General features: G+C 43.0%; 1 protein-coding gene across 4 annotated transcripts in view; it reads left to right on the top strand.

The window, feature by feature from the left end:
* Window positions 1-26,032, top strand: part of CACNA1H (calcium voltage-gated channel subunit alpha1 H) — a 490,224-nt gene that overhangs the window by 375,260 nt on the left and 88,932 nt on the right. For all 4 annotated transcript variants that reach the window (XM_066576606.1, XM_066576607.1, XM_066576605.1 and 1 more), the window contains exons 11-12: window positions 19,816-19,967; window positions 25,798-25,983. In XM_066576606.1, coding sequence (XP_066432703.1) covers window positions 19,816-19,967; window positions 25,798-25,983 — 338 coding nt within the window. The remainder of the gene's footprint in view (window positions 1-19,815; window positions 19,968-25,797; window positions 25,984-26,032) is intronic.

Raw genomic sequence — 26,032 nt, 5'->3', positions numbered from 1 at the left:
AATTATGGAGGCATCCAGAATGCTGTTCTGGGACGCTACACAACTACTGGTAATAACTGGCCATGAACCTCACTGTTAAGCAACACCTGATGAAGTCATCAGACAGCTGGTTGATCACCAATCCTGTAAAGCCCCAGTGTTCTCTTCTCAAAGATATCCTATCCTTGACTCTACCCATTTGGTTACCTGTGCTTCCTTGTAATGGCAATAGTGTCTTCTTCAGGTCAAATTCACCTTCTGGATGTCACTTATCACCTTTTGGTTCTTTCTCTTGAATTCACTACATCTCAGGTGGTCCCTTGACTTTTCTACAGTTACCAAAGTTTATGAGCTCAACTACATTCCTTAGTTAGAACCCTATTGTCTGCATTAATTTCAACCCAACTCTTGTGCCATTCTTACACAAGATGTGCACTGATGGTTGAATGCACTGAAGGCATCTACTAGTAATACCTGGTCCTGAACCTCAGTGTCTTCTTTTCAAGTTTCGCCATACCCATTTGGTCACTATGTTCCTTATAGCGATAGTGGTGTCTTCTTCGTAAATCCTTGTTGTCCTTCTAGTTATGAAGTTGTCACTTGTCAACATCCGGTTCTCACTCTTGTTTTGACATCTAAGGCTGTCCCTTGATTCTTCTATGGTTACCCATCATTGTGGCTCCAAGCCATCTATATTTCTTGATTATTGCTATATTAGGTCTCACTCATATCAGCAATGGGGTTTCAATCTTCCTGTTCTATTACTGAAGCAGGAAAATTGAATTCTTTGCTGGAAACTTCTGATGGAATCGAAAGGCGACGAATGCACCCCATTGATTTGAATGGGGTTTATTCAGCTTCCCTTATGGCATCTGGCGTAATGTATGATGAAACAGCTAAGTATGTTGAGCTATTGTATCGTGAATTTTTGCAGTACTTCGCAACTGAGGCTTTGAACAGAGTCCTTAAATTATATATGAACATGCCCTTACAGCACTACTGCCATGGGTTACAATCTATGCTAGAACCGATGATATATTTGAGATCATACTTTGATAAGCTCTCAAATAATGATAATATATGTCAATATTTTACTTGCAATACCCTGTCTTACCACATAGTGCGCTGTTAAGATGCACTATGTCTACCTACGCCTTGTAACACAAATCACTCGCTCACTTACTCTATATGTAGTATTCAAACTACTAACGACCACTTGTCAGGGAGTATGTCTGTATGTTTGTTTGTGGGTGCTTCTCATGCTCCACCCCTGGTGATGTGTTCGCTCCCCCCCCCCCCAAGTGATGTCATTGCAGGTCCTACAACACATATAGAATACAGAGCCTGCCAACAGAAGAACAACAAAGTTAGGGCTCTTGGAAGGGGTGGACAAAAATAACAAAATGAGAATACAACTAAGCCGTTCTTATCTCAGACACAACTCAGCGGTCCTAACAGAAAACGCCAACCAAATATGGTGGGCGGAAGGACCTGCAGTGACGTCACTGCTATGGGAGGAGCCATTGTGCAGTTTTGTAAAAGAGATCCGGTGGGCTGAAGGACTTGCAGTGACTCACCACTGTGGGAAGAGCCATTGTGCAGTTTGGTAGAAAGTACTGTATACTGGATAAGCCAACAGCAGCCACCAGGGCCTGTGATGACATCACCATCATGTGATCACCTGTGTTGGTGAAGTCAGGGATCACATGACCAGGGGCTGATCACTGAATCCAGCAGTCTGCTGAGTTGATGATGTCTGGAAATCAGCATGAATGTACCACAGCTGTGTGTGTGTGCTGGGGTCAGGATGCATGTAGTAGAGCTGTGTGTGTAGTGTGTGGGGATCATAATGAATGTACCATGTAGCACAGCTGTGTGGCGCAGAAACACTGGTACTATAATTTCCTAATAACTGCTAGTATTTTCCAAAAGAACCACCTAGTGCTGGGAGGAGTCAGTGCACTATTTTAGATCACCAGCACCTAGGAAAGTAGGGGAGCACATCTGGAGGTTTACAGATCTCCTCCACTCTATATATGCTCCTCTAACTGTGATCAAGTATTGAACAGGAACTTGATATTATAGCTGACAACATCACTGCATGGTGAAAAGTTTCCTTGATTTTTTTCCCCCGGCAGCTAATGTAGAAAATTCTGTAGCTTCTGGCCATGTGTCATTTCGTAAAGAAATTTTCGAAAGCGGCAACAAAAAATTTAGCTGTATATCTCTCCAGGCAGGCAGCCAACCAATATATTTTCTGGTATTTATGCCTTACTGCCTGAATCTATTGCATTGTCAATAAAAGCCGTTTTGCTAAAACCAACAGCAGTTACATTCCGTGAAAACACAAGATTACAGAGCGGCTGGTGCCCCCGCCTAAATCTCCAAGCACATTTCAATTTATACCGCTCTCCATCCTTCATCCAAATGACTTTCTTGTCACATTGAAGACAGGTAGAAAGTTACTTTGCAGAATTCAGCTTGATTATTAAATGCTGAAATCAAAGAAAATGAAAGAAAAGCCCCCAAAAATAAAAAAAATACACTTTTTTCTAAATTATGAGTTTGAAATTAAAGCGTTATCGCCTGCTATGGAAGGATGTGTTTAATTAAAGGCGGTGCTGATTTCCGAGGGTTTAATTGCTAGGGCATAGCCCCGTCTTGTAGATATTTTGTTGTTATTGACTCATTTTTCAGGATGCTGACGTTTTCGCTACTGAGAAACAGAGCAATAAGCTATGTGATGTAATGATATTACTACCAGATAAAGGCAAAGTGTGGGGATTGAAGCTGAGATCCATGATGAATGTACAGTAAAATTCCTTTTCACTAGCACCTGTAGATACTGAGTTAGCCAGATTTTCCAAAAACCAGAAAGTATAACATCAAACTAAATGCAGGGACTGTGTGATACAAGCTCAGGTGTATATACAGGGGGCCATATAGGAAAAAAACAGAAATGCAGCCCATACTGGTGTGTTTTATACCTCTACAGCCTTTCACTTAGGGACAGGAGAACACTTTTTGGCCATATTATACACCTTAAAATTTGGCTGATGCAGTCAACTGACATTAAAATGTGTAAGGGACGGTAATTTCACTGATAGAAATGGATGGGTTAAATGATAATCCTTTCTATGATTTGTTCATTTCGAAGATAAGTGGTATGTTGGGATGGCTGTGGACGTGGGAAGGTCACTATAGTAGAATGTAGTAGTCAAGCAGAGTTGGATCCAACCATCCCTTGAACCCTTTAGTAGCTATGGGATCTTCGTATTTACACCCCTGGATAGTCATAAGTGAACTTTTGAAAAAGTTTGCCAAACTTTTGCAAAATGTTCAGTTTGGTCCAAATTAATTCAAACCAAACTGTAAGTTTACCAAAATCTCTAAAAACTGGTGTATAACACTATGTAAGAGCCATAAAAGCCCTGTGTAACGCTCTTTGAGAGTCTTATAAAGAGCTTTATGGCTCTTACACAATGTATACGCCAGTGTTCAGGACTAGTGTTGACTGAACAGAACCCTGTTTCGGATAGAACTTTTGCTAAAAGTTCAGTTCGGGTCCATTCCAAGCTGAACGCGCTGCCTGGATGAACCCTTAAAAGGAATTCTACTCACCGCACCTGCAGCTCTGGTTCACCGCCACGTTGTAGAGTATGTGACCGCTGACATCTGCGCCGAGGTCAGCGGTCACAGACTCAATAGCAGTTGCCACCACCACCGTGTCAGAGCTGAGGGTGGGGTGAATGCAAAATCTGTAGAGATGCTGCCCGGCCAGAGGCCAATAAGGGGGTTGCTGGTGGCCTCTGGTTAGGCAGCATCACTGGGACTGCTATAGGAAATCAATGGATTCTCGTCACTACTTAAAGAGTATTACATAAACATTGTGCACTTAATATGCTCATGTGAACGAGCCCTTACTATACAATTACTCATATCCAATAATCCAATAGGCCCTTTGAAAGCAATCATAAAGGCTTATTCCCACTGCCATAGGCACAACTACGCTCAGCGGCACGTGGGGGGAGGGAGAGTTGCGCACCTGAACGAGAGGAATCCCTTCACCTTCGCCGGCTTTTCCAAAAAAGGTGGGAAGATAGGTGCTTGCTGATTTTTCCCAGATGAAGTTTAACTACCAGCAGGAAAGATTGGGCAGGTCCTATCTTTTCCGGGTGGTACAAATCACAGTCGGGAAAAGAGGTGGGGAAAATGAAGCCTCTGAAATCCCATAGAGATCATTGGTTTGGTTTTGTCCCATTATACAGCTGTGACTATCACGGCCGTAAAGGGGGAGAACACCACGCCCATGTGAATCTGCCCTGAGACTGATGTGGCTTTCTGTGAATATGAGTTTGACACCCCTGCCCTGTAGGAACCACATATAGGAGAGGTAGTCATGTATGCACATTAACTAAAGTTAATGGGAATAATGGAAATTGCTAGTAAAAGCCCACTAAAAGGGTCATTAAATGTAATAGATGCGTAGAGAAATATAAAGCTGGCCTTCGTGGAGACCTTCTTGGGTCCTCAAAATGTTGGAAGTCCTGGGGCACATACCTTTGTGCTTTCCTTATAATCCAACCCAACCTAGTATCCTCCAAAATCAAAGCATAACAAAGAAAAATAAATGAATTAAAAACTTTAAGTTCCACTTCTGGGGACTAAGTACCATGTTTCCCTCTAAAAACTAAGAATGTTATTTGGCAGCAATCCGTTACAGAACAAGAGCATGGAGATCTGGCATGGTCACCGTCTTTACTGCTAAGCCGTGGGTGGAAGATATACTACTGCTAAATAGTGGGTAGGTGTGAACACTTGAAACGCTCTTCTTACATGTAAAAGGAACCAGATAGCTTCTTCCATTTCTGGCTGGTGTTGGCACACTCCCTCAACTGAAAGTTAAGTGACAGAAACTTTATAGGAACTGTCAGATTCATAAATGCCCGTTCTCATCTTTCCGACTCATTGTTCCTTATTAGCCAATAGCAACCAAAAACAATGGATGAAAAAATTACCAAACATTTAATTTTTTGAGTCATTTTGTGAACTCTTTGTAAAAATTCCACCAAAAAATTAGCTGAAACTTTTAAAAAGGTTTATGTCAGTTTCACTGTACGTTTATAGTAATCAAAAGCAGTAACTTCCAGCCCAATTTATACAGTGAGTAATGCTATCAATTCATACATTTGTTTTGGCAGGGAAGGTTTCTTTTGCTCTAGGGCCTGGTTAAAAGTGTTCTCATTTACACACAGACCAAAAAATCCATCAAAGGCATTTGCTTGTTATAGGAGAACAATGTACTTCGTCAGTCGTATTTCTTAAAAGCCATAATAAATGTGGGAGACATAGGTCTTGTAAATATCCTTAGCTGTGTTCCCAGTCCAGTTACATAATGACGTGTTACATCCAGTCAAAGTACAAATCAGCCATGTTCATTATGTTGCTAGCAAATTACTACCTGAAAGGCAAATCCAGTTACTACTTATACATCGATAGTGAGAAGCTATGTAGACTGTTTACTATAATACAACTATTATAAAACTGCCCTCTATGTAGAAGAATATAACTACTACCATGTAATACTGCCCCCTATGTACAAGAATATAACTACTATAATACTGACTCCTAGGTACAAGAAAATAACTACTATAATACTGCCCCCTATGTACAAGAATATAACTACTATAATACTGCCTCCTATGTACAAGAATATAACTACTATAATACTGCTACTATGTACCAGAATATAACTACTATAATACTGCCTCCTATGTACCAGAATATAACTACTATAATACTGCCCCCTATGTACAAGAAAATAACTTCTATAATACTGCTGCTCTGTACAAGAATATAACTACTATAATACTGCCCCCCCCCCATGTACAAGATCATAACTACTATAATACTGCCTCCTATGTACAAGAATATAACTACTATAATACTACCCCCTATGTACAAGAATATGACTACTATAATACTTCCCCCTATGTGCAAGAATATAACTACTATAATACTGCCTCCTATGTACAAGAATATAACTACTATAATACTGCCCCCTATGTACAAGAATATAACTACTATAATACTGCCCCCTATGTACAAGACTATAACTAGTATAATACTGCTCCCCATGTACACGAATCACGAATGTAACTACTATAAAACTGCCTCCTATATACAAGACTATAACTACTATAATACTGCCCCTATGTACAACAATATAACTACTATAATACTGCCCCTATGTACAAGACTATAACTAGTATAATACTGCCCCTATGTACAAGAATATAACAACTATAATACTGCCCCCTATGTACAAGAATATAACTACTATAATACTGCCCCTTTTGTACAAGAATGTAACTACTATAAAACTGCCTCCTATATACAAGAATATAACTACTATAATACTGCTCCTATGTACAAAAATATAACTACTATAATACTGCCTCCTATGTACAAGAATATGACTACTATAATACTGCCCCCTATGTACAAGAATATAACTACTATAATACTGCCTCCCTATGTACAAGAATATAACTACTATAATACTGCCCCTATGTACAAGAATATAACTACTATAACACTGCCTCCTATGTACAAGAATATAACTACTATAATACTGCCTCCTATGTACAAGAATATAACTACTATAATGCTGCCTCCTATATACAAGAATATAACAACTATAATACTGCCCCCTATGTACAAGAATATAACTACTATAATACTGCCCCCTATGTACAAGACTATAACTACTATAATACTGCTCCTATGTACAAGAATATAACTACTATAATACTGCTCCTCTGTACAAGAATATAACTACTATAATACTGCCACTATGTACAAGAATATAACTACTATAATACTGCTCCAATGTACAAGAATATAACTGCTATAATACTGCCTCCTATGTACAAGAATATAACTACTATAATACTGCCTCCTATGTACAAGAATATAACTACTATATTACTGCCTCCTATGTACAAGAATATAACTACTATAATACTGCTCCCTATGAACAAAGAATATAACTACTATAATACTGCCCCCTATATACAAGAATATAACTACTATAATACTGCCCCTATGTACAAGAATATAACTACTATAATACTACCCCCTATATACAAGAATATAACTACTATAATACTGCCCCTATGTACAAGAATATAACTACTATAATACTACCCCCTATATACAAGAATATAACTACTATAATACTGCCTCCTATGTACAAGAATATAACTACTATAATACTGCCCCCTATGTACAAGAATATAACTACTATAATACTGCCTATGTACAAGAATATAACTACTATAATACTGCTCCCTATGTACAAGAATATAACTACTATAATACTGCCTCCTATAAACCAGAATATAACTACTATAATACTGTCTCCTATGTACAAGAATATAACTACTATAATACTACCCCTATGTACAAGAATATAACTACTATAATACTGCTCCCTATGTACAAGAATATAACTACTATAATACTACCCCTAATATACAAGAATATAACTACTATAATACTGTCCCCATGTACAAGAATATAACTACTATAATACTGCTTCCTATGTACAAGAATATAACTACTATAATACTGCCCCCTATGTACAAGAATATAACTACTATAATACTGCCCCCTATGTACAAGACTATAACTACTATAATACTGCCCCTATGTACAAGAATATAACTATTATAATACTGCCCCTATGTACTAGAATATAACTACTATAATACTGTCTCCTATGTACAAGAATATAACTAATATAATACTACCCCCTGTGTACAAGAATATAACTACTATAATACTGCCCCCTGTGTACAAGAATATAACTACTATAATACTGCCCCCTATGTACAAGAATATAACTACTATAATACTGCCCCCTATGTACAAGACTATAACTACTATAATACTGCCCCCTATGTACAAGAATATAACTACTATAATACTGCCCCCTATGTACAAGAATATAACTGCTATAATACTGCCTCCTATGTACTAGAATATAACTACTATGATACTGCCCCCTATGTACAAGAATGTAACTACTATAATACTGCTCCTATGTACAAGAATATAACTACTATAATACTGCCTCCTATGTACAAGAATATAACTACTATAATACTGCCCCCTATGTACAAGAATATAACTACTATAATACTGCCTCCTATGTACAAGAATATAACTACTATAATACTGTCCCCTATGTACAAGTATATAACTACTATAATACTGCCCCTATGTACAAGAATATAACTACTATAATACTGCCTCCTATGTACAAGAATATAACTACTATAATACTGCCCCCTATGTACAAGAATATAACTGCTATAATACTGCCTCCTATGTACTAGAATATAACTACTATAATACTGTCTCCTATGTACAAGAATATAACTAATATAATACTACCCCCTATATACAAGATAATAGCCACTATAATACTGCCATCCGTGCACAAGAACATATAAATCTGTATGTTACATGTGTTTTTCGTATGTAGATTTTGCTTCCTGTCTGATCAGTCTGTAAATTAGTAACATTTCTCTTTGCTGTAATTACCTTACATTCCGTAATCCTTGTCAAATTAAAAAGGGAAACAAACGCTTTATCTTTTTGAGGAGCCCCAATTATAGATAGTGGCGCTGAACAGCATTAGCATGTAACAGAACGTTCCCCTGGAGAAATATTAGATTTTAATGTCATTTTCTCTGGTCCGGATTCCACCAGTGAATTACCGGCACGATACATTCTCTGCAATTTGGAGTTTAATATGTTGCTTAACAGATTTCTCTGCCAGACAGAGGACATTCGGGTCGCACACTGAGCATTAAATGGGAATCCGCACCTTTGAAACAATCAAGAATTTCCCCGTAAGATAAAAAAGTCATCCATATTGATGAAGTCATATACTCTCAGTTACACGGCGTGGGGATAGGTGACGGGTGACGATCACTATTAGCAGCCATTGCACGTTTTTCCACAAGGTTCTTCATGTTGACTTGAGATGCAGTGCCCCTTGCATGCTGCTAATAGAGATGTTATTACGACACCTGTCCTTAAGTATTGACCACACCCACATGACAATAAGTAAAGGGGTTGGGCCAACATGCAAAAACCTGGGCAATGAGCTGAACAACCCAGCTACTGCTCTCGGCACTCCCAGCAATCAACTGATCTTAACCCTTTCCAATCCACTGTCTGACGTATAAAGACATTCTGATTTAAGGCTGTACAGCTCAGATGTCGGAAGACGTCCAGCAGGGTATTCTTACTGTAGATTACTGGCTGCTCTGTTGTCGGAGGGCCTCTCCAGCATGTCCCATATCGCAGTACTGGCTCTAGCCAGCAGATGGCGCCATTGTATAATGCCAGAAAGCGAAAGCTCCCTAGGAAACCCTGAATCCAAAATTGGATTGCAAAGGGTTAATGGGGAAGCTGCAGGACATTTCTCCAGGGGAAATACTGTATATTATGACAGGACAGCCATTTGCATGAACGGGTGCTTCTCTTGTTGAACAGCTCTCTACTCCGGGCACAAAAGGGTATCCAAAGGGAGGGGGCCCTAATAGGGCATACAACCAGGGGATAACGTCTTGGCACAACCCCTTAAAGTGCCTCTGTTAACATAGCTGGTGATTTGGAGCCACACAAGGTCTCTATAACAATACAGCACCTATCAGAAATCAGAACACATAGCATGCTTTATGAAATCGATTCTTCCTGCACACTTGCGGAAATTGCGGTGGAAAAATCACTGTATGCTCCATTTTTTTGAGGATTTTGCGTCGATGGGTTCCATTGAAGTCAACGGTAGCTGTCCGATACGTGGCCCTTCCGCAATTGACATTGGCGATAGGCGATGACGCTGGAAAAGTAGTAGTTTAAGAAAAAGAAAATCTGCACTGCGCATGTCCGATGGCGAGCCGTGCTCACCGCAGTACAGACGAAAGGGAAAGTGACCAGGTATGCGCGAACACCGCTGCTCCCAGGGCCGGATTTCACTGCGGGCTTCCACATGTGAGATCCAGCTCTGCAGTGTGTAGGAGGTAATGTTTTGCTATTTTCCTCCGAACTTGGCTGCTTGGAGATTTTTTTTGTAAGCTCTACCAGGAATTAGGGGTCTGAGGCTACATTCACATGAGTGTATATCGGCCCGTGTTCACGGCCGGACGATATACACTACCCATCTGAGGAATTGTTTTCCAATGCCTCAGTTCAGATGACCATTTTTGTGGTGCGTAAAAAACGGCCAGCCTGCAAAGATAGCGCATGCGGTGCGCATTCCGGAATATGGCGACCCGTTCCATAGACTCCTATGGGAGCTGCCGTAAAAGGGAAGTGGGAGGGAGTTTAGCAGCGTCTCTGCTAAAGTCCCTTTCCTCCCCCTCTCCAACTCTTGCCAGTTGTTGGCAAAGGAAGGGTGCGGGAGATTAGCACACTAGCTCCCGGTCCGTCCTGCAGCCCTTCCATTGCAGACAGACGGCAAAAGGCGGAGAAGGGGCAGGAGTTTAGAAAACTATTTCTTGCCCTGTCCTGCCTCCTCCCATTGCAGCTGGCAAGGTGCAGAGAGAGGGAGGGAAGGAGGTGGGAATTTTGCAGAGCTAAACTCTCTTTCCCCGCCCGACAGTATTTCAGGCTCCATGTATATTCGCTTGACCTGGGCCGTCTGAACGGGCGCATAAACGGGAGATACAGCCATGACTTGGTCACAGCTGCATCTCGTTCATGCAACTTTTGGTCGCGCTATGGCCATGACACGGCCGGCCGAAAATCGCAGCACCCGTGTGAAAGAGCCCTTAAGGTGCAACATTACTGAGGTTCTTCTCTCGATGCTGCCTTGGTTAATTACTTCAGTTTCCATAGTCATTGTCACACTTAAAGGGCCACTCTGACGAAAACATATTTTTCCATGCCTGCCACCTCACCTGATTGTCTCTCACATTCTGGAGGTCTCCTCTGTGTACTACAGCCACTTTATGCAGTGCAACCCCTGTCTGATGCTTATCAAGCACTGTCTTGATGGTGGGATACTTTACTTTCACTTTCACATCAATCCCATGATGCATCAGCACAGCATTAGATAGTGGCTATACCATTTATGTCTGCTAGGGCTTGGAACAAATCAATTATCATTACCTTCTGTATTCACCTAATTAAGCTACAGACTGTACGTAAAGAGTCAGGAGGATGATCTGTGATCTCCTCTATTATAACTGTGTGACAGGACCTGTGTGATCCTCATCAGTAACCCTTTAGGCAATTTCTGTGGTAGGCTCCATGCAACAGCATAACACTTAGAATCTGACTAGAAACTTAATATATAACAAACCTCAAGTAGATCTGAACTGGTTAGAATATCAGATCACTTGACCAGCTGGGGTAAAAGAGGCTGAAAGTTACAGATAGAAAGAAATGTTTAAGCAGAGCAGCAATAGCTATACTGGGAGTAAAGCTACATAATGAAAAAAAATCACAAGAGTGGCCCTTCAAATCAGCTTTGGACATCGATCTCTGGCGATAGTGCACATTGCTGTCCAGACCCGCATACAGCACACTAGGCAGTAGCACAGCCTGTTCTCACTATCTACTGTTTCTCCTGTATACCTCAGGGATGCTAAGTTGATTGCGCAAGGATCACAAGTCTAATTGCAGGTGCAACGGCCGAGCCAAGTGCGCCAAAGTCAGGGAGACCACGAGGGTTGCAGAAGGGTTGCCACGGGTGGCTCTGTGGTCTCTCCAGACAGTGGCGCTAAGAATGCTTGGCTCGGGGGTTGTGCAGCGACTCAAAGAAACATACCATGGTACGCTTAACAGAAAGGCCTGTTTTGTCACGCGTGACGTCAGTACTCCAACTGGACCCCCAGGATGGAATGCCAATGAAATAACTGAGGCGAGTCCAGTAGCTTGTGGTAGTAATCTGGGAGTACGCAGATTTACTAAACTGATATTTGAAACAGTAGAAAATACTTTCCCCACAAGGGTACTAGGAAAATGGCACAAGAAGATACAGCAGTATGCAGTGAATTGAACAGGGTGAAGAATACAGCAATATTGACTTGATAAAGAACCGACTTCAACGCTCTCTCCTTTCCTTTCTCTGAAACTGATTTGAAAAACAATTTCCCCCACTAGTTGCTTTAGCTGAAGGGATGAGTGAATGTAATAAAGTGTAGATGAAGCAGACTGTAGGTGGGTCACTAGACTACTCCCGGCTTTGATTTCACCGGGTAAACTTTAGACTCACTGTTTTGGAGAAGACTCGGAAAGGTTCTCCTCCTCTCTGCTGTGGATCACCAAGGGAGTGGAATGAGATCTTGCTCGACACTGGGAAGAAACATGCTGATAACTGCTTTCCCTCTTGTGCAAGTACCTCCTCCAACATGACCTGACTACAACCTCTCCTCTCTCCCTCCTGGCTGCAACTACCCTAACTGCTCACTGTCTCCTCCTTTGATCACCTCTTCTCTTTCCCGTACTTTCTCGACTCCTCCCACTCTGCATAGGGACTTGTATTATTATTTTCCCGCCCTTGGACTCTGCAACAGTGAGTATGGATCTGACTATCAACCAATAGCACACCAGGTGACATCAGGGCTAAGCTCTAGGCTTAGTGGAGAGAAAGGAGACAAACAGGGTCTCTACTATGGATGACACCGTCTGTGTCCAAGGACGACACATAGACAGGTGTGACAGGACGAGTGTTGCTGTGAATGTTCTGTAGAACCGTTGGGCCACTACATAAGTCAGCTCTGCTGCAACTCTCACTGACTCAGTTTCTCTCTTCCCTGCACTCTCTGAAAACTGCTGCTGAGTCACACCAGAGCCCCTCACTCAGTTGGTGTGCAGCTCAGCTGCTGCCAATACATAGCAAGAACAGAACTCGGAGTGAACAAAGTCATGTGAGCTTTTTCTGAAGGTCCTGGCAGGGACATAAAGTACAACAGTAACATTCATATGTATATATATATATATATATATATATATATATATATATATATGCACACACATTCAACCCGGGGGCATAGATAAAGGCTCATCGGCCCGGGTTGAAAAGTTTATCTTGGGGCCCCGCAACTTCTCTTAACCCCTTAATTTCAACCCCTCACATTTACACAACAGGGCAGCCAGACTGGGTATCTGATATATAACTATGTACCATTGTAGCATCAGGAGGGGTCCTGAAATACTCATGCCCATTTCTTTTGTTACTGACTGTCGGATGTCATTTCTTAAATGCCTGCCAGTAAATATCTCGGCATTTGGCAGCCCCCGGACAGCTGGCAAGTGTAAATGTGTCTCTCGCCTGAACCAGACATATATATATCCTTTATTTGTAATAGCTACTGTATCTCTGTGGCGTCCGGCCAAGCATGCGGACTAGGCCATATCCATAGCGCAGCCGGCACACTGAAATGCAGCCAAACCACTGGGCACCTAATTAGCTCCTTCACACTCCGGCAGACTTCGCTCCTTGATAGAGGACATGTCGCAAGCTGAAAAGACTTGAATAATCAGATCATAAGGAAAATTCTCTCTGTGCCAAAAAAAGGGCGGCTGAGTAATGCAAAGTGTCTCCTTTGTTACTGGCTCAAGTGATCTCTGTAGTCCACTACTCGCTATATGATGCACTGGAAATAATTAGTACTAAATTCTCAGCTCCCCTCATCAAGGTTACATGAGAAAAGAGGCAACATTAGTCTATGGGCAACAGGCAGGGAAATTGTTCTTTTTTTTACATATACACTACTGGGCGAAAGGTGTAGAACACCGCAATTTTTTCTGTTTTTACTGTTATTTACACCGTTTAATGTCTCAAATGAACTTTGAGATGAAAGCATAGAACAAATAAGTTAAACTGAATAAAAATGAAGGGTTAAAGTTGTTTCACCAAATTAAATCTAGATTTTTGAGTCTTCAGAGTAACCACCTCAAGCTGATATAATAGCATTGCACAATCAAAGCATTCTGTCTACAAATACATTTAGAAATTGATCAGAAATTTCCTGCCAAAATTGTTGGAGACGTTCCCACTAGAGATGAGCGAACGTACTCGTTAAGGGCAATTTCGCAATCGAGCATCGCTATTTTCAAGTACCTGGCTACTCGGGTGAAAAGATTCGGGGGGCGCCGGGGGGCGGGAGGCAGCGTGGTGGAGCGGGGGGTAGCAGTGGGAAACAGGGAGGAGCTCTCTCTCTCCCCCCCTCCCCACTCCCCTCTGCAACCCCCCGGTCACCCCCGGCGCCCCCCGAATCTTTTCACTCGAGTAGTCAGGTACTCTAAAATAGCGATGCTTGATTGCGAAATCGCCCTTAACGAGTATGTCCGCTCATCTCTAGTTCCCACAAATGTGGTGCATTTCTGTCCATTTCATCCTAGACAAGCTCAACAGAGGTCTAAGTCTGGAGACGGTGCCGGTAATTTAATTCTTAAAGCCTACCAGCTTTTTGTCTTCCTAAGTAGTTCTGACATAACCTCGAAGTATGTTTTGGATCATTGTCTTGCTGTAATATAAACCCCTGATGAAACAGGTGTACACCAGAGGGTATTGCATGGCATATCCAAATGCTGTGGTAGCCGTTTTTGTGCAAATTGCCAACTCTGCATCCAGCAAATGAGTCCTTAACCATCACGCTTCCTTTGGTGTTACACACTTGGGAACCAACCTTTCAACTACTTGATGGTGTACAAAAACCCTACGTGGTGTACCAAAGATGTCAAATTTTCGATTTATCGGTCCATAAGACCTTCTTCCACTCTTCAGTAGTCCACTGGAGGTGCTGCTGGCCCAATCAAGTCTTTTTTTATTTTGCAGTCTCAGCAGTGGCTTTCTTACTGATCCTCCACCCATCAGACCAACAGACAGAAGTCTTCTCTTCACAGTTGAAATGGAAACTTGTTTATGTTTTGCTGCATTAAGCTGTGCTTGAAGCTTTTGTGCAGTGAGGCATCAATCACGCTAACCGTTGACTTTTAAAATTTGTCATGTGATTTTGTAGTCGTCTTTGGTCTGCCAGATCTTTTCCTGTCAGAGTTTTCTCCAGTTTTCAAGCCCCTTTAGATGGTACAGGAAACTGTACTGACTGCCACCTTGGCTTTCTTGGCAATTTCTCTGTAGGGCAGACCTACACATCTAAGGGTTTATTCAGATGGCCAATTTTCCGGTGCATAAAAACAGCCGTCTCGAAAAGATAGCGCACACAGTGCATATTCCAGGCGGTTGTTTTTATGCAAGCTGAAAAAGATAGGTCTGGACTAGAGATGAGCGAGCACCAAAATGCTCAGGTGCTCGTTACTCGAGTCGAACTTTCAGTGATGCTCGAGAGTTCGTTTCGAGTAACGAACCCCATTGAAGTCAATGGGTGACTCGAGCATTTTTATATATCGCCGATGCTCGCTAAGGTTTTCATTTGTGAAAATCTGCAAAACACAAGAAAGTGATGGAAACGACACAGAAACGGATAGGGCAGGCGAGGAGCTACATTTTGGGCTGTATCTGAAGTTCCCAGGTCCCACTATTAAGCCACAATAGCGGCAAGAGTGAGACCCCCCCCCCCCCACTGTCAGCGTAAAGATCGTTCTCCTCTGCCACAGCTGTAACAGCTGTGGCAGAGAAGAACGATGTTAGCCCATTGAATTCAATGGAGCCGGCAATACAGCCGACTCCATTGAAAGCAATGGGCTGCCGGCGATCGCGGGATGAATTGTCGGGAAGGGGTTAAATATATAAGCCCTTCCCTGCAATTCATCCAGAAATGTGTAAAAATAAAAAATATATATATACTTACCTGGTCCCGGCAGACGGAGTTCAGCGCGGCAGGCTGCAGTTCTCCTGAACTGCTCTGAACAGCTATGAGTAGTATTCAGCAGCCGGGGATTTAAAATCCCCGCCTGCTGGATGAGATGTCTCTGATTAGTCACAGCCTGACCAATCAGAGGCATCCCTCACTCACACCCATTCATGAATGATTGGCTCAGGGGCAGCTCTCAGCTGTCCCTGCGCTGAGCCAATCAGAGGCAGCCCTCACTCACCCATTCATGAATTCATGAATGGGTGTGAGTGAGGGATGCCTCTGATTGGTCAGGCTGTGACCAATCAGAGGCATCTCATTCAGCAGGCGGGGATTTTAAATTCCCGGCTGCTGAATACTACTCACAGCTGTTCAGAGCAGTTCAGGAGAACTGCAGCCTGCCGCGCTGAACTCCGTCTGCCTGGACCAGGTAAGTATATATATATTTTTTATTTTTACATATTTCTGGATGAATTGCAGGGAAGGGCTTATATATTTAACCCCTTCCCGACAATTCATCCCGCGATCGCCGGCAGCCCATTGCTTTCAATGGAGTCGGCTGTATTGCCGGCTCCATTGAATTCAATGGGCTATCATCGTTCTGCCGGGACCAGGTGAGTATATATATATTTTTTTTATATTTACACATTTCTAGATGAATTGCAGGGAAGGGCTTATATATTTAAGCTCTTCCCGACAATTCATCCCGCGTACGCCGGCAGCCCATTGCTTTCAATAGAGCCGGCTGTATTGCCGGCTCCATTGAATTCAATGGTCAGTGCTCGTTTAATCGAGACGAGTACCGCGTGGTGCTCGTCTCGAGTAACGAGCATCTCAAGCACCCTAATACTCGAACGAGCATCAAGCTCGGACGAGTATGCTCGCTCATCTCTAGTCTGGACCTATATTTTTGGCTGGAATACGTTGGACAATCCCATAGACTTCTATGAGCCTATAAGAGTTGCTGGAAAAGGGAGGTGGGAGGAGGTTTAGCAGCGTTTCTGCTATACTCCCTCCCCCTCTCCGCCCCTTGCTGGCTGTTGGCAAAAGGAGGGGGTTGGGTTATAGCAAACTAGCTCTGCCCCCTCCCTTTACTGACAGCCGGAAAGGGACGTAAAGGAGGAGGAAAGGGAGAGGGAGTTTAGCAGAGCTAAACTTTCTCCCCCTACCTGACGGTATTCTGGGTGCAGCATATACTCGCCGCACCTGGACTGTCTGAACGGGCAAATAAATGGGAGATGCAGCCATAATTTGGTCATGGCTGCCTCTCATTTATGCAATTTTTGGTCGCGCTGCGGCCGTCCGAAAATCACAGTGCCTGTGTGAAGGAGCCCTAGGGGGGGGGGGGGTTCACTAGACAGTTTTTATGTTCAGTTTTTTGTGAGCCAAAACCAGGAGTGGTTCCAAAATAACGGAAGACATGCACATCTTTCCATTATACTCCATCTCCACTACTGGTTTTGGTTGACAAAAAACTGAACATAAAAACTGTCCCGTGAAAGCGCCCTAAGGGCTATAATTGTCTGTCTGTCTGATTTGAATAATTGCCTTTTTCTTGCCCTTATAATAACAATGTACCGTATATTCCGGCGTATAAGGCGACGGGGCGTATAAGATGACCCCCCAACTGTCACCTTATACGTCGGGAATACAGTGGAGCAAATAAAAAATCATTACTCACCTCCCCCAGCGTTCTGCGGCGCTGCTGCAGGATGTCGCTCCCTCCTGGTCCCCGGCAGAGCATTGCTTTCTGGACGCAGGGCCGTCAGCCAATCACAGCCATTCAATGATATCATTGAATGGCTGTGATTGGCTAAAACACACGTGCCTTCAGCCAATCACAGTCATTCAATGATGTCATTGAATGGCTGTGATTGGCTGACAGCGTGTGTTAGCCAATCACAGTATTAGCTTTCTGGAGGCGGGGATTTCAAGCCCTGCATCCAGAAAGCAATGCTCTGCCGGGGACCAGGAGGGAGCGACAGCCTGCAGCAGCGCCGCAGAACGCCGGGGGAGGTGAGTAATGATTTTTTTTTTGACACTTTCTTTTTTTTGTATTACCAGCGTATAAAACGACCCCCGACTTCAGAGCAGATTTTTCAGGGTTCAAAAGTCGTCTTATACGCCGGTATATATGGTACTCTGTCCTGAAGGGCAAAACTGTCTAAATCCTGTTGGGTGTTTTAATACAGTCTGTTCCAACACTGGTTATACAGAATCACAGGGTTTAAAAGTAATCTACAAAAGTTGAGACATCCATAGGAATAGTTTGCATCCAATTCCAAACCATAATTTGCTTTCTGTGCTGCAGAGCAGCTGTCCTTGATGCGTTCCCTGAAAAAAGCCCTAACTACTGTTGCATTTCAGGTTAAAATTTCATAATCTTTTAAAGTTTTTAACTGACTTTTGAACCATTTCATGTTACATGCAGGACATGAACTGTGTTAATGTCAAATATAACTGGAGGTGTTCTAAAACCATTGATCAGTAGTGCAGGGACATAATTTAAAGAGTTCTAGGGTGGGTCTGTGCACCTTTGGACATAGGAGACAATTCTGAGCCCTATATGGGGGGGTGGGGACCGAATCAGAGGGGACGGAAAGAGCATTTGTAACCATGATGTGAGTTACTACAGTCTACTGTATGTATAGAGCTACTGAATATCTTGGTGCTGTATCATGCGTGATACTGCCTGCTGAGCTGATGTTTCTAAAACTACTGTGTGATACTCTGAACAAGTGTATCTAAGGTCCATGTATGATACTGTGTTGATTAGCTGGTGTATCAAAGCTTGTCGTGTGATACTCTGAACCGGTGTCTTTTTAAGCCATGATGTGTGACACTGTCTTCCAATTAGCTAGTGTCTCTGATCCTATCTGTGGGATACACTTGCAGCGTCCAAGGGGGGTGCATCAAAGTGGGGGAGACCATGGGAAATAAAGATCTCTCCCGGCAATGGTGGCAAGGTGCCTGGCTCGGTCATCGCACAGCGGCACAAAGGTTTTTTGTAATCTATGTTTGTTTAACAGTGGTTTGTCACGTGACGCCAGAACTTCATCCAGGACTCACATAGTTAATGACGAAATAAATGCACAAGTCCTGGTAGTTTTGTTTAAGTAAACTGGAAGTGCACAGATTTACTTAAGCTTTGAATTCCACAGAAACACAACAGTAGTTTTGCAGTAATTTGGCAGAGATTAAGACGTGGTAGTGAGATGACACGTTATTTAACAGTTGAAAACAATAGAATACCATTTCTCTCTCCTTGACTCTAGAGATGTTTTTTCAGTATAACTCCCACAGTCCTAGTTGTCTGTTGGGTCACTGGATGATTATTCGGCAGTAGTGGCGTGGACTATAAGATGGCCTATCTACTTTCCCTGGCTTTGACTTCACCGGGTATTTTCAATAACTCACTCTTTTAGTGGAACTGAATTATCTCCTCTACACTGCTTGTTGCTGAGGAAGCTGGAAACTCCTTCCTCACTCCTAACATGCATTGTCTTCTCTCACTCTACAGTATTTCTCTCTCACGTTCTCCTCTTGTGACTACCTCCTCCTGACACCAACTCCTAGCTCCCTCAAACTCCTCCTTCACTTCCTGTCTTCCTCCTGGTGTTTTCCCGCTCTGGGAGCTTACACCATCCTCGACTACCAATCAGTGGCAGCATGTCAAGCAGCCAATAACCAGCCAGCTGTTGTCAAGCAGTTAGCTTTAGCTTAGAGAAGAAAGAGAAAAACAGAGGTCAGACCACCATTGACCATAAAGTGATGGCATATCCTAGCTAAATAACATTACTATGTAAAATGGGGAAATCGATTTAAATCGCTGTCATGCTCCGCCCTGTCCGATCCTACACCAGGCATAACACAGTACTGAGCTGACCTGTAGGCTGAGGTCAGCCTTGTACCTGGGTAGTACATAGAAATACTAGGATACTGCTGTGTATTATACCTTTACAATGATGTGTTGTAAACAAAGTGCTTTTTCCTCTAGCCCGAAGAGTTGACCAATGCCCTGGAGATCAGTAACATCGTCTTCACCAGCATGTTCGCTCTAGAGATGCTCCTGAAACTCCTTGCCTTTGGAATCTTCGGATACATTAAGAATCCATATAACATCTTTGATGGAATTATCGTCGTCATCAGGTGATTCTTTCTTTCTGCTTCTGGATTTGGTGATTTATTCGTTGTTAGTTCTTGTAAGGAGGATAGTCTCTTTAAATCCCTAAATCCCAACCCCTCTCCATATACATGTTATGCTATGAATTAAATAGTGATTAACCAAATCTGATTCGAACATTTAAAGCAACCCTCGGGTTTATGAACAAAATTCTGTCCTGGGACAGGAGGGGTGGGCATATTACCTGCAGTTGTTCTTCTCTGACGCCCCTCTGATTTGCTGTTTTTGGGCCTGTTTTTGCCCAACCAAGATGCTTGCAGCAGTTTTCTAACTACTTAATGCACACTGTACTTAGCTCTCTGATTGGCCAGTGCTAATCACATGAGCAGTACTAACCAATAAGAGAGCAGGTTTAGGGCATTAGTAGTCTAACACTATCAAAGCATTGTGGGAATTAAGTAGTCTGAACTTTGTGTTGGCTATTTGAGACAGTTAAACACAGAACTCAGAACTCATGGAACAGAAGGACGGCAAAATAGAACAACTGCAGGTAATACATTCCCTCTGCTCCTAGAACAGGATTTAGTCTCGAAAGCAGATGGTCACTTTAAAGAAACACTACACGCAAAACTGATAACTGACATACGGAGAGCAGGACTTAAAGGGGGAGGAGCATGACTAATCTCTGGTGCTCTTTGAATCCCTGTGTCAAGCTCCACCCCTTTCTGATGCTGTGCTATATAAAATACGAAACTATTGCTTGGAGTGTTCCTATAAGCTAGTTATAGACATAGTGATACAATATAAAAAGTTTGAACAGGTGACACAATTGAATCTATACTGTGCCATATAGGAAACATATCTGCAGGGGGACCCTTTACATTACAACATGACTTAAAGGGGTATTCCGGGCATTTACTATTGAGCTATCCTGAGGAAAGGTCCCTTTTAGATGCTTGGGATCCCTACCGATCAGCTGATCCTCCAGCCCGCTGTTGGACGTTCGCATCAGTGGTGAGGGTCAGAAGTGTAATAGTCAATGGAGCAGTGCTTGCTAGTACACTTCTGGTTTTTCATTACAGTAAGAACCAAAAGTGTAATAAAAGGCTTCACTGGGAGCGAAGCCTTTTTATGACACCTCCAGCTCTGACCTCTGATTAGCTGATCAGGGGGATCCAGAGTTTTTCAGCCACGTGAAAAAAAATGCAGAATGTTCTATTACAGTTCATAAATAGGCAATAGAAGTGAATGGGACCGAAACCCACATACATCTGTGTGAGTGAGCCCTTAAGCATAAATGTCTGATTGCTGGGGATCCGCATGCTGGAGCCTCCAGCTAACTGGACACTTGTACCTCTAAATACCCATGTGAATAGAGTGGCGGTGCGCTTGACTTGGCTTGACCAGCGCTCCATTCACTTTTATTGGATAGGTGGAGAGCTATGCATTCAGCAATCTCCCTCTGTCCCATAGAAGTGAATGGAGCTGTAGTCACACATGCACACCACCACTTCATTCACATGGGGTATTTAGGGGTAGTGTTTTTGGGATCACTGGCCGTCCCCGGGTATATCCCCCAGTTATCAGACATTTATACATGTATATGGTGGTAAAACCCCTTTAATGGTCTAACAAAGGTCTTAAAAGTAGCTTATAATATACAGTATGTCCTTTTCAACCCTTCTCAGCCATTCATGATTTTAAGGAGTCACAACACTGAGCTTATATTTGCTGGTGGACACTTGAAAGGGGTTTTCCTCACTGTTTTTATTGATGACCTATCCTTAGGATAGGTAAGTCATCAATTGATCGATTAGGATCTGCTGCTTAGGACCCCGGCCAATCAGTTATTCCAGCACCTGCTGTCACGGGGTACGGAGCGGAAGCTGATAGCCCCGTCCTCTGTGTAGTGGCTGGTGCTGGTAATTGCAAAAGAAGCTCTCCTTGATTTTAATGGGAGTGGTGCCTGTGATTACCAGCACCGACCACTACTCGGGGGTTGCAGCAATCTATTTATACCCCATACCCTGTGTTTTGCTGGTCACAGTGGGTGCCTGAACAGCTAATTGCTTGGGGTCCCAAGTGACGGACCCCAGCCGTTCAACTACTGATGACCTATACTCAGGATAGAGTATCGGAAACACACACCTCAGCACCCATTTAATATCTGAAAGTTGTTTGTACTGAGTGCATAAAAAGTAGCGCACAATGTCAGCACTCCCAACAAATAAATGCAAAGGTGCAGATGAACACTAAGGGCTCACACCCACTTGTGATTTTTTTCCCTGCGATGCAACAGGGATGATTATGAAACCAATGATTTTTCAATGGTTTCATACTCATTTGCGATGTTTCAGCAGAGCTTTGCATCGCAGAGAAGAAATCTGCGATATCGCTCAGTGTTTTCAATCCCTCCATTCATCAATGAATAGCTAAGCGCTGCCTGTAATTGGCTGAGTGCTCAGCCAATCAGCACAGCCCTTTCAGGGGGTGGGGATTTTAAAATCTTCGCCTGCTGAAAGTGCTGGACAGCAGTGCAGGGGAGCCAGCCAAAGGACGCGTCTAAGCAGCAGAGAGCTGAGTAAAGATTTTTTATTTTTTTTACCAGCTAGGGATGATTTTCAGGGAATGGCTTATATTTCAAGCCCTTTCCCGAAAATCATGCTGCGGGAGTTGCCACAAAACCGCTGCTTTCAATGGGGACGGCAGCAGCGCCAACCCTATTAAAAGCGATGGGATAGCATCCTGGACTTCTGCCACAGCTGTGACAGAAGTCCGCGATATACTCCATGTTTTTAATGGGGCTAGCGCTGCTGCCGCTGGTACCATTGAAAACACAGGTGATATCGCAGCGTTTTTATTGCGCTGCGAGTGTTTTCACTCGCTCTCACAAGGGCAAGAAATAAAAACGCCAGTGGGTGTGAGCCTTTAAGCACATTTTTCTGTTATTGTATTTGTTGCAGCCGTGGCTTATGTGCAACTTCACATTTAATTTATTTGTCAGAAGTGCTGTCTTTGTTTTTTGTTATTATCCTGAACATAGGTCAGCAATAAAAATCCATTTAAAGAGGCTGCCTAGGATTAGACCAAACATGGCCACTTTCTTCCAAAACAGTGCCACACCTGGTTATGGACTATGACTGGTTTTGCACATCAGCTCCAATGAAGTGATTGATGCTTAGCTGTATTACCACATGCAACCTGTGGGCAGGTGTGGAGCTGTTTCTGGCAGAATGAAAACAAGTTTTTTCATTCCTGGACAACCCCTTCAATTATGTTATTGGGTCCAGTAATTCAGCTTTGATAGAGGTCAAATTGAACCATGAGAGTAGTAGAGGATCCACCAATAGAGCTACAGCTCTGATGCTATAAAGGGCTTCACAGGGTTCAGCAGAAGACAACAGTTGGAAGTGACTTTGGAGCCTGTTACTTGCCACTTGAATCTTATGGATTGAATCAAAGTGCACATATGCTGTACAGATGCAGGGTGAACCTTTAGGACATGAGGAAATTTGTGCAGCTAAATTACCCCCTCCAAAAAATTGTGACTATTAGAATGAATGGTTTCATACGGAAACGTTCAAATAAAGAAATTTTAGCCGCGCAAACAAATCACACCTAAAAAAATTGGACATAAGCAACTGAAATTCCATGCTGTGTGAAAATATAGGTCTTGACGCATTTATGGTGCACAAAAGTGCAGGAGTGTCCATGGACTCCTATGGGAGACTATGTGAGCTACCCGGCAAAGGGAGATGAAGGAATTCCTCCATAGCGGGGATGGAGGGGTTTTCGTGCAAGGGAAATGGAGGGATTATCCCCTGCAGGGGAACCCCTCCATTCCCGCTAAAATGAAGGGAGTCCCCGGCGATGAAGGGAAGCCCTGAGGGAACCCACTTTATCCCCAGGAATGTGCTTCCCTTCACTGGAGAGAGAGAGATGACAGGGCTTCCTCTGGGGCTTCTCTTTATTTCTCTCTTTAGTGAAGGGAAGCCCTGCCATGGAGATTAAGGGGGTTTCCCTGGAGCTTCCCTTCATCTCCCCGGGGGTTCCCTTCATCTTTTCGATGAGGGGACTCCCTGGGGAGAACAAGGGAAGCCCCTGGGGGTCCCCTTATCCCTGCAATGAAGGGAACCTCCGGGGAGATGATGGGAAGCTGCGGCAGAGATGAAGGGAGTCCCCAGCAGTGGTTTCCTTCATCACTGCCGGGGACTTCCTTCATCTCCGCCAGGGACTAGAAGGAGCTTACAGTGGGTTATTTAAAAAGTGAAAACTTGCCGTTCAGAGGGACTTCTGGGCTGCTGCCTCAATCTCGCTCTCTTTTCCCCTAACTCCTGAACAGAAGGGCATTTTTTCCATCACTCATCAGCGTTGTTTCAGTGATGATACAGCTTGGGACTTCAGTGCAGAAAAGTCATCCAGTCATGCGATTTTCACAAGATTTTGCTGCAAATTTTAGTGCCCGGCTATCTTCTGCACAATTTTCACACCCATGTGAATAAACTCTTAGAATAATTTCCTCTGTTGACTACTAGCAACCCCCATCCAATCCTGGAGCCTTGTATGGGTGCCTCAGTCTAAGGAGTCTTTTTAGGAACATAATTAAAGGGGTTGTCCTACTTCCAAGATTGATAACCTATCCTGCAGTACCTCTTCAGGCCACTATGCTGTCTGCCTTCTGCAATAAAGCAGCTCTGTACATTAGAACACCAGCCCTGGTAATTAGCTAATTGGCAATGGTCCCAGGAGGTAGACCACCACCAATCAGCTATTGATGACCTTTCCTGACGATAGGTCCTTGGTCTTAAAAGCTGGACAACCCCTTTAAGACGGATATTTGTATAAGAAAGTATAAGAAATGATCCACCAGCTTTATTACACTGAATGCCATTTTTCTAACTTTTTTATCTTCTGCCACGATGACCCTTCAACGCGCTAAAAAGATTGTCTCTCCTAGGAAAGTCAATACTCATTTTCAGTGACTGAAGCAGATGCTATGCACTGATTATTTAATGACATACAACGTTCAAATGAAATTGGCTTCTTAAATTGATTCCCTTGTTAGGAAAATACAGACAGTCCCACGTAGGTGGAACCGTCGAGCATGATCAGCATGTCTTTTATAGAAGCAGCTGACCATGCATGACCAAGGACTGCTAGGACACGTCAGCGTCAGTGATACTGTAACTGTGCTGCCACTGTCTGTGGGACTATTAACCCAGCATACCTCATGACCCTTAAAGGAAATAGCTAAAATCATCTAAAATGCATTTTTGCCTCTTAAAACAATATTAAAGGAGTCATTTCAACGCATACATTAATAATATAACATAAAACAGTATATTCTAGCTACCTTTTTTCATCTCAGATGAGTTTTTTATAAACTTCTGTCACCTGCATTACCACTTCTCACCACTAAGTGAAGAATGAATTTTTTCCTAGAACCTAGTGCAACAGCGCCACCCCTAATGAATTGTCAGACACAACATTTATGAAATATCATTTTAAGAGCTAAACATTGATCAGAAAGACTACACTCTCAAAGCCAAAGGGGGTTCATGGTCCTGAGCTTTGACTCACTTGTATGTATTGTATTATTGGGCAATTTATATGGATAAAGGGCCATTTCATGCTCTTTACTTCTAGGTGCTTGCTATGCTCAGTCATTGTTTTCAGTATGTAGCGGGTTGCTATGTATAAGATATTACCAGATGCTTCTGCTGTTGCCTCATCTCATGCTGCCCACCATATTCCTTATCCCCATAGTGTTATAAGTTGTGACTAGTGAATTGCCTGTAGGTTGTGATGTGACATTGATGGAGACACTTACCGCTATACTGCTTTCCCATCATTCAGTGTTTGGGAGATCATCGGACAGTCAGATGGGGGTCTGTCTGTGCTCAGAACATTCCGGCTGCTTCGTGTGTTGAAGCTGGTCCGCTTCATGCCAGCTCTGCGCCGCCAACTGGTGGTCCTGATGAAGACCATGGACAATGTGGCCACGTTCTGCATGCTTCTCATGCTCTTCATCTTTATCTTCAGGTACTGGATCATTTCTGCTACATCAGTATTGCCCGTCAGTGCCATCCCT

This window comes from Eleutherodactylus coqui, chromosome 8 (assembly GCF_035609145.1).
Source record: "Eleutherodactylus coqui strain aEleCoq1 chromosome 8, aEleCoq1.hap1, whole genome shotgun sequence".
Taxonomy (NCBI): domain Eukaryota; kingdom Metazoa; phylum Chordata; class Amphibia; order Anura; family Eleutherodactylidae; genus Eleutherodactylus; species Eleutherodactylus coqui.
Note: the sequence above shows the minus strand (reverse complement) of the source record. Positions and strands in the feature narration are given on the sequence as shown.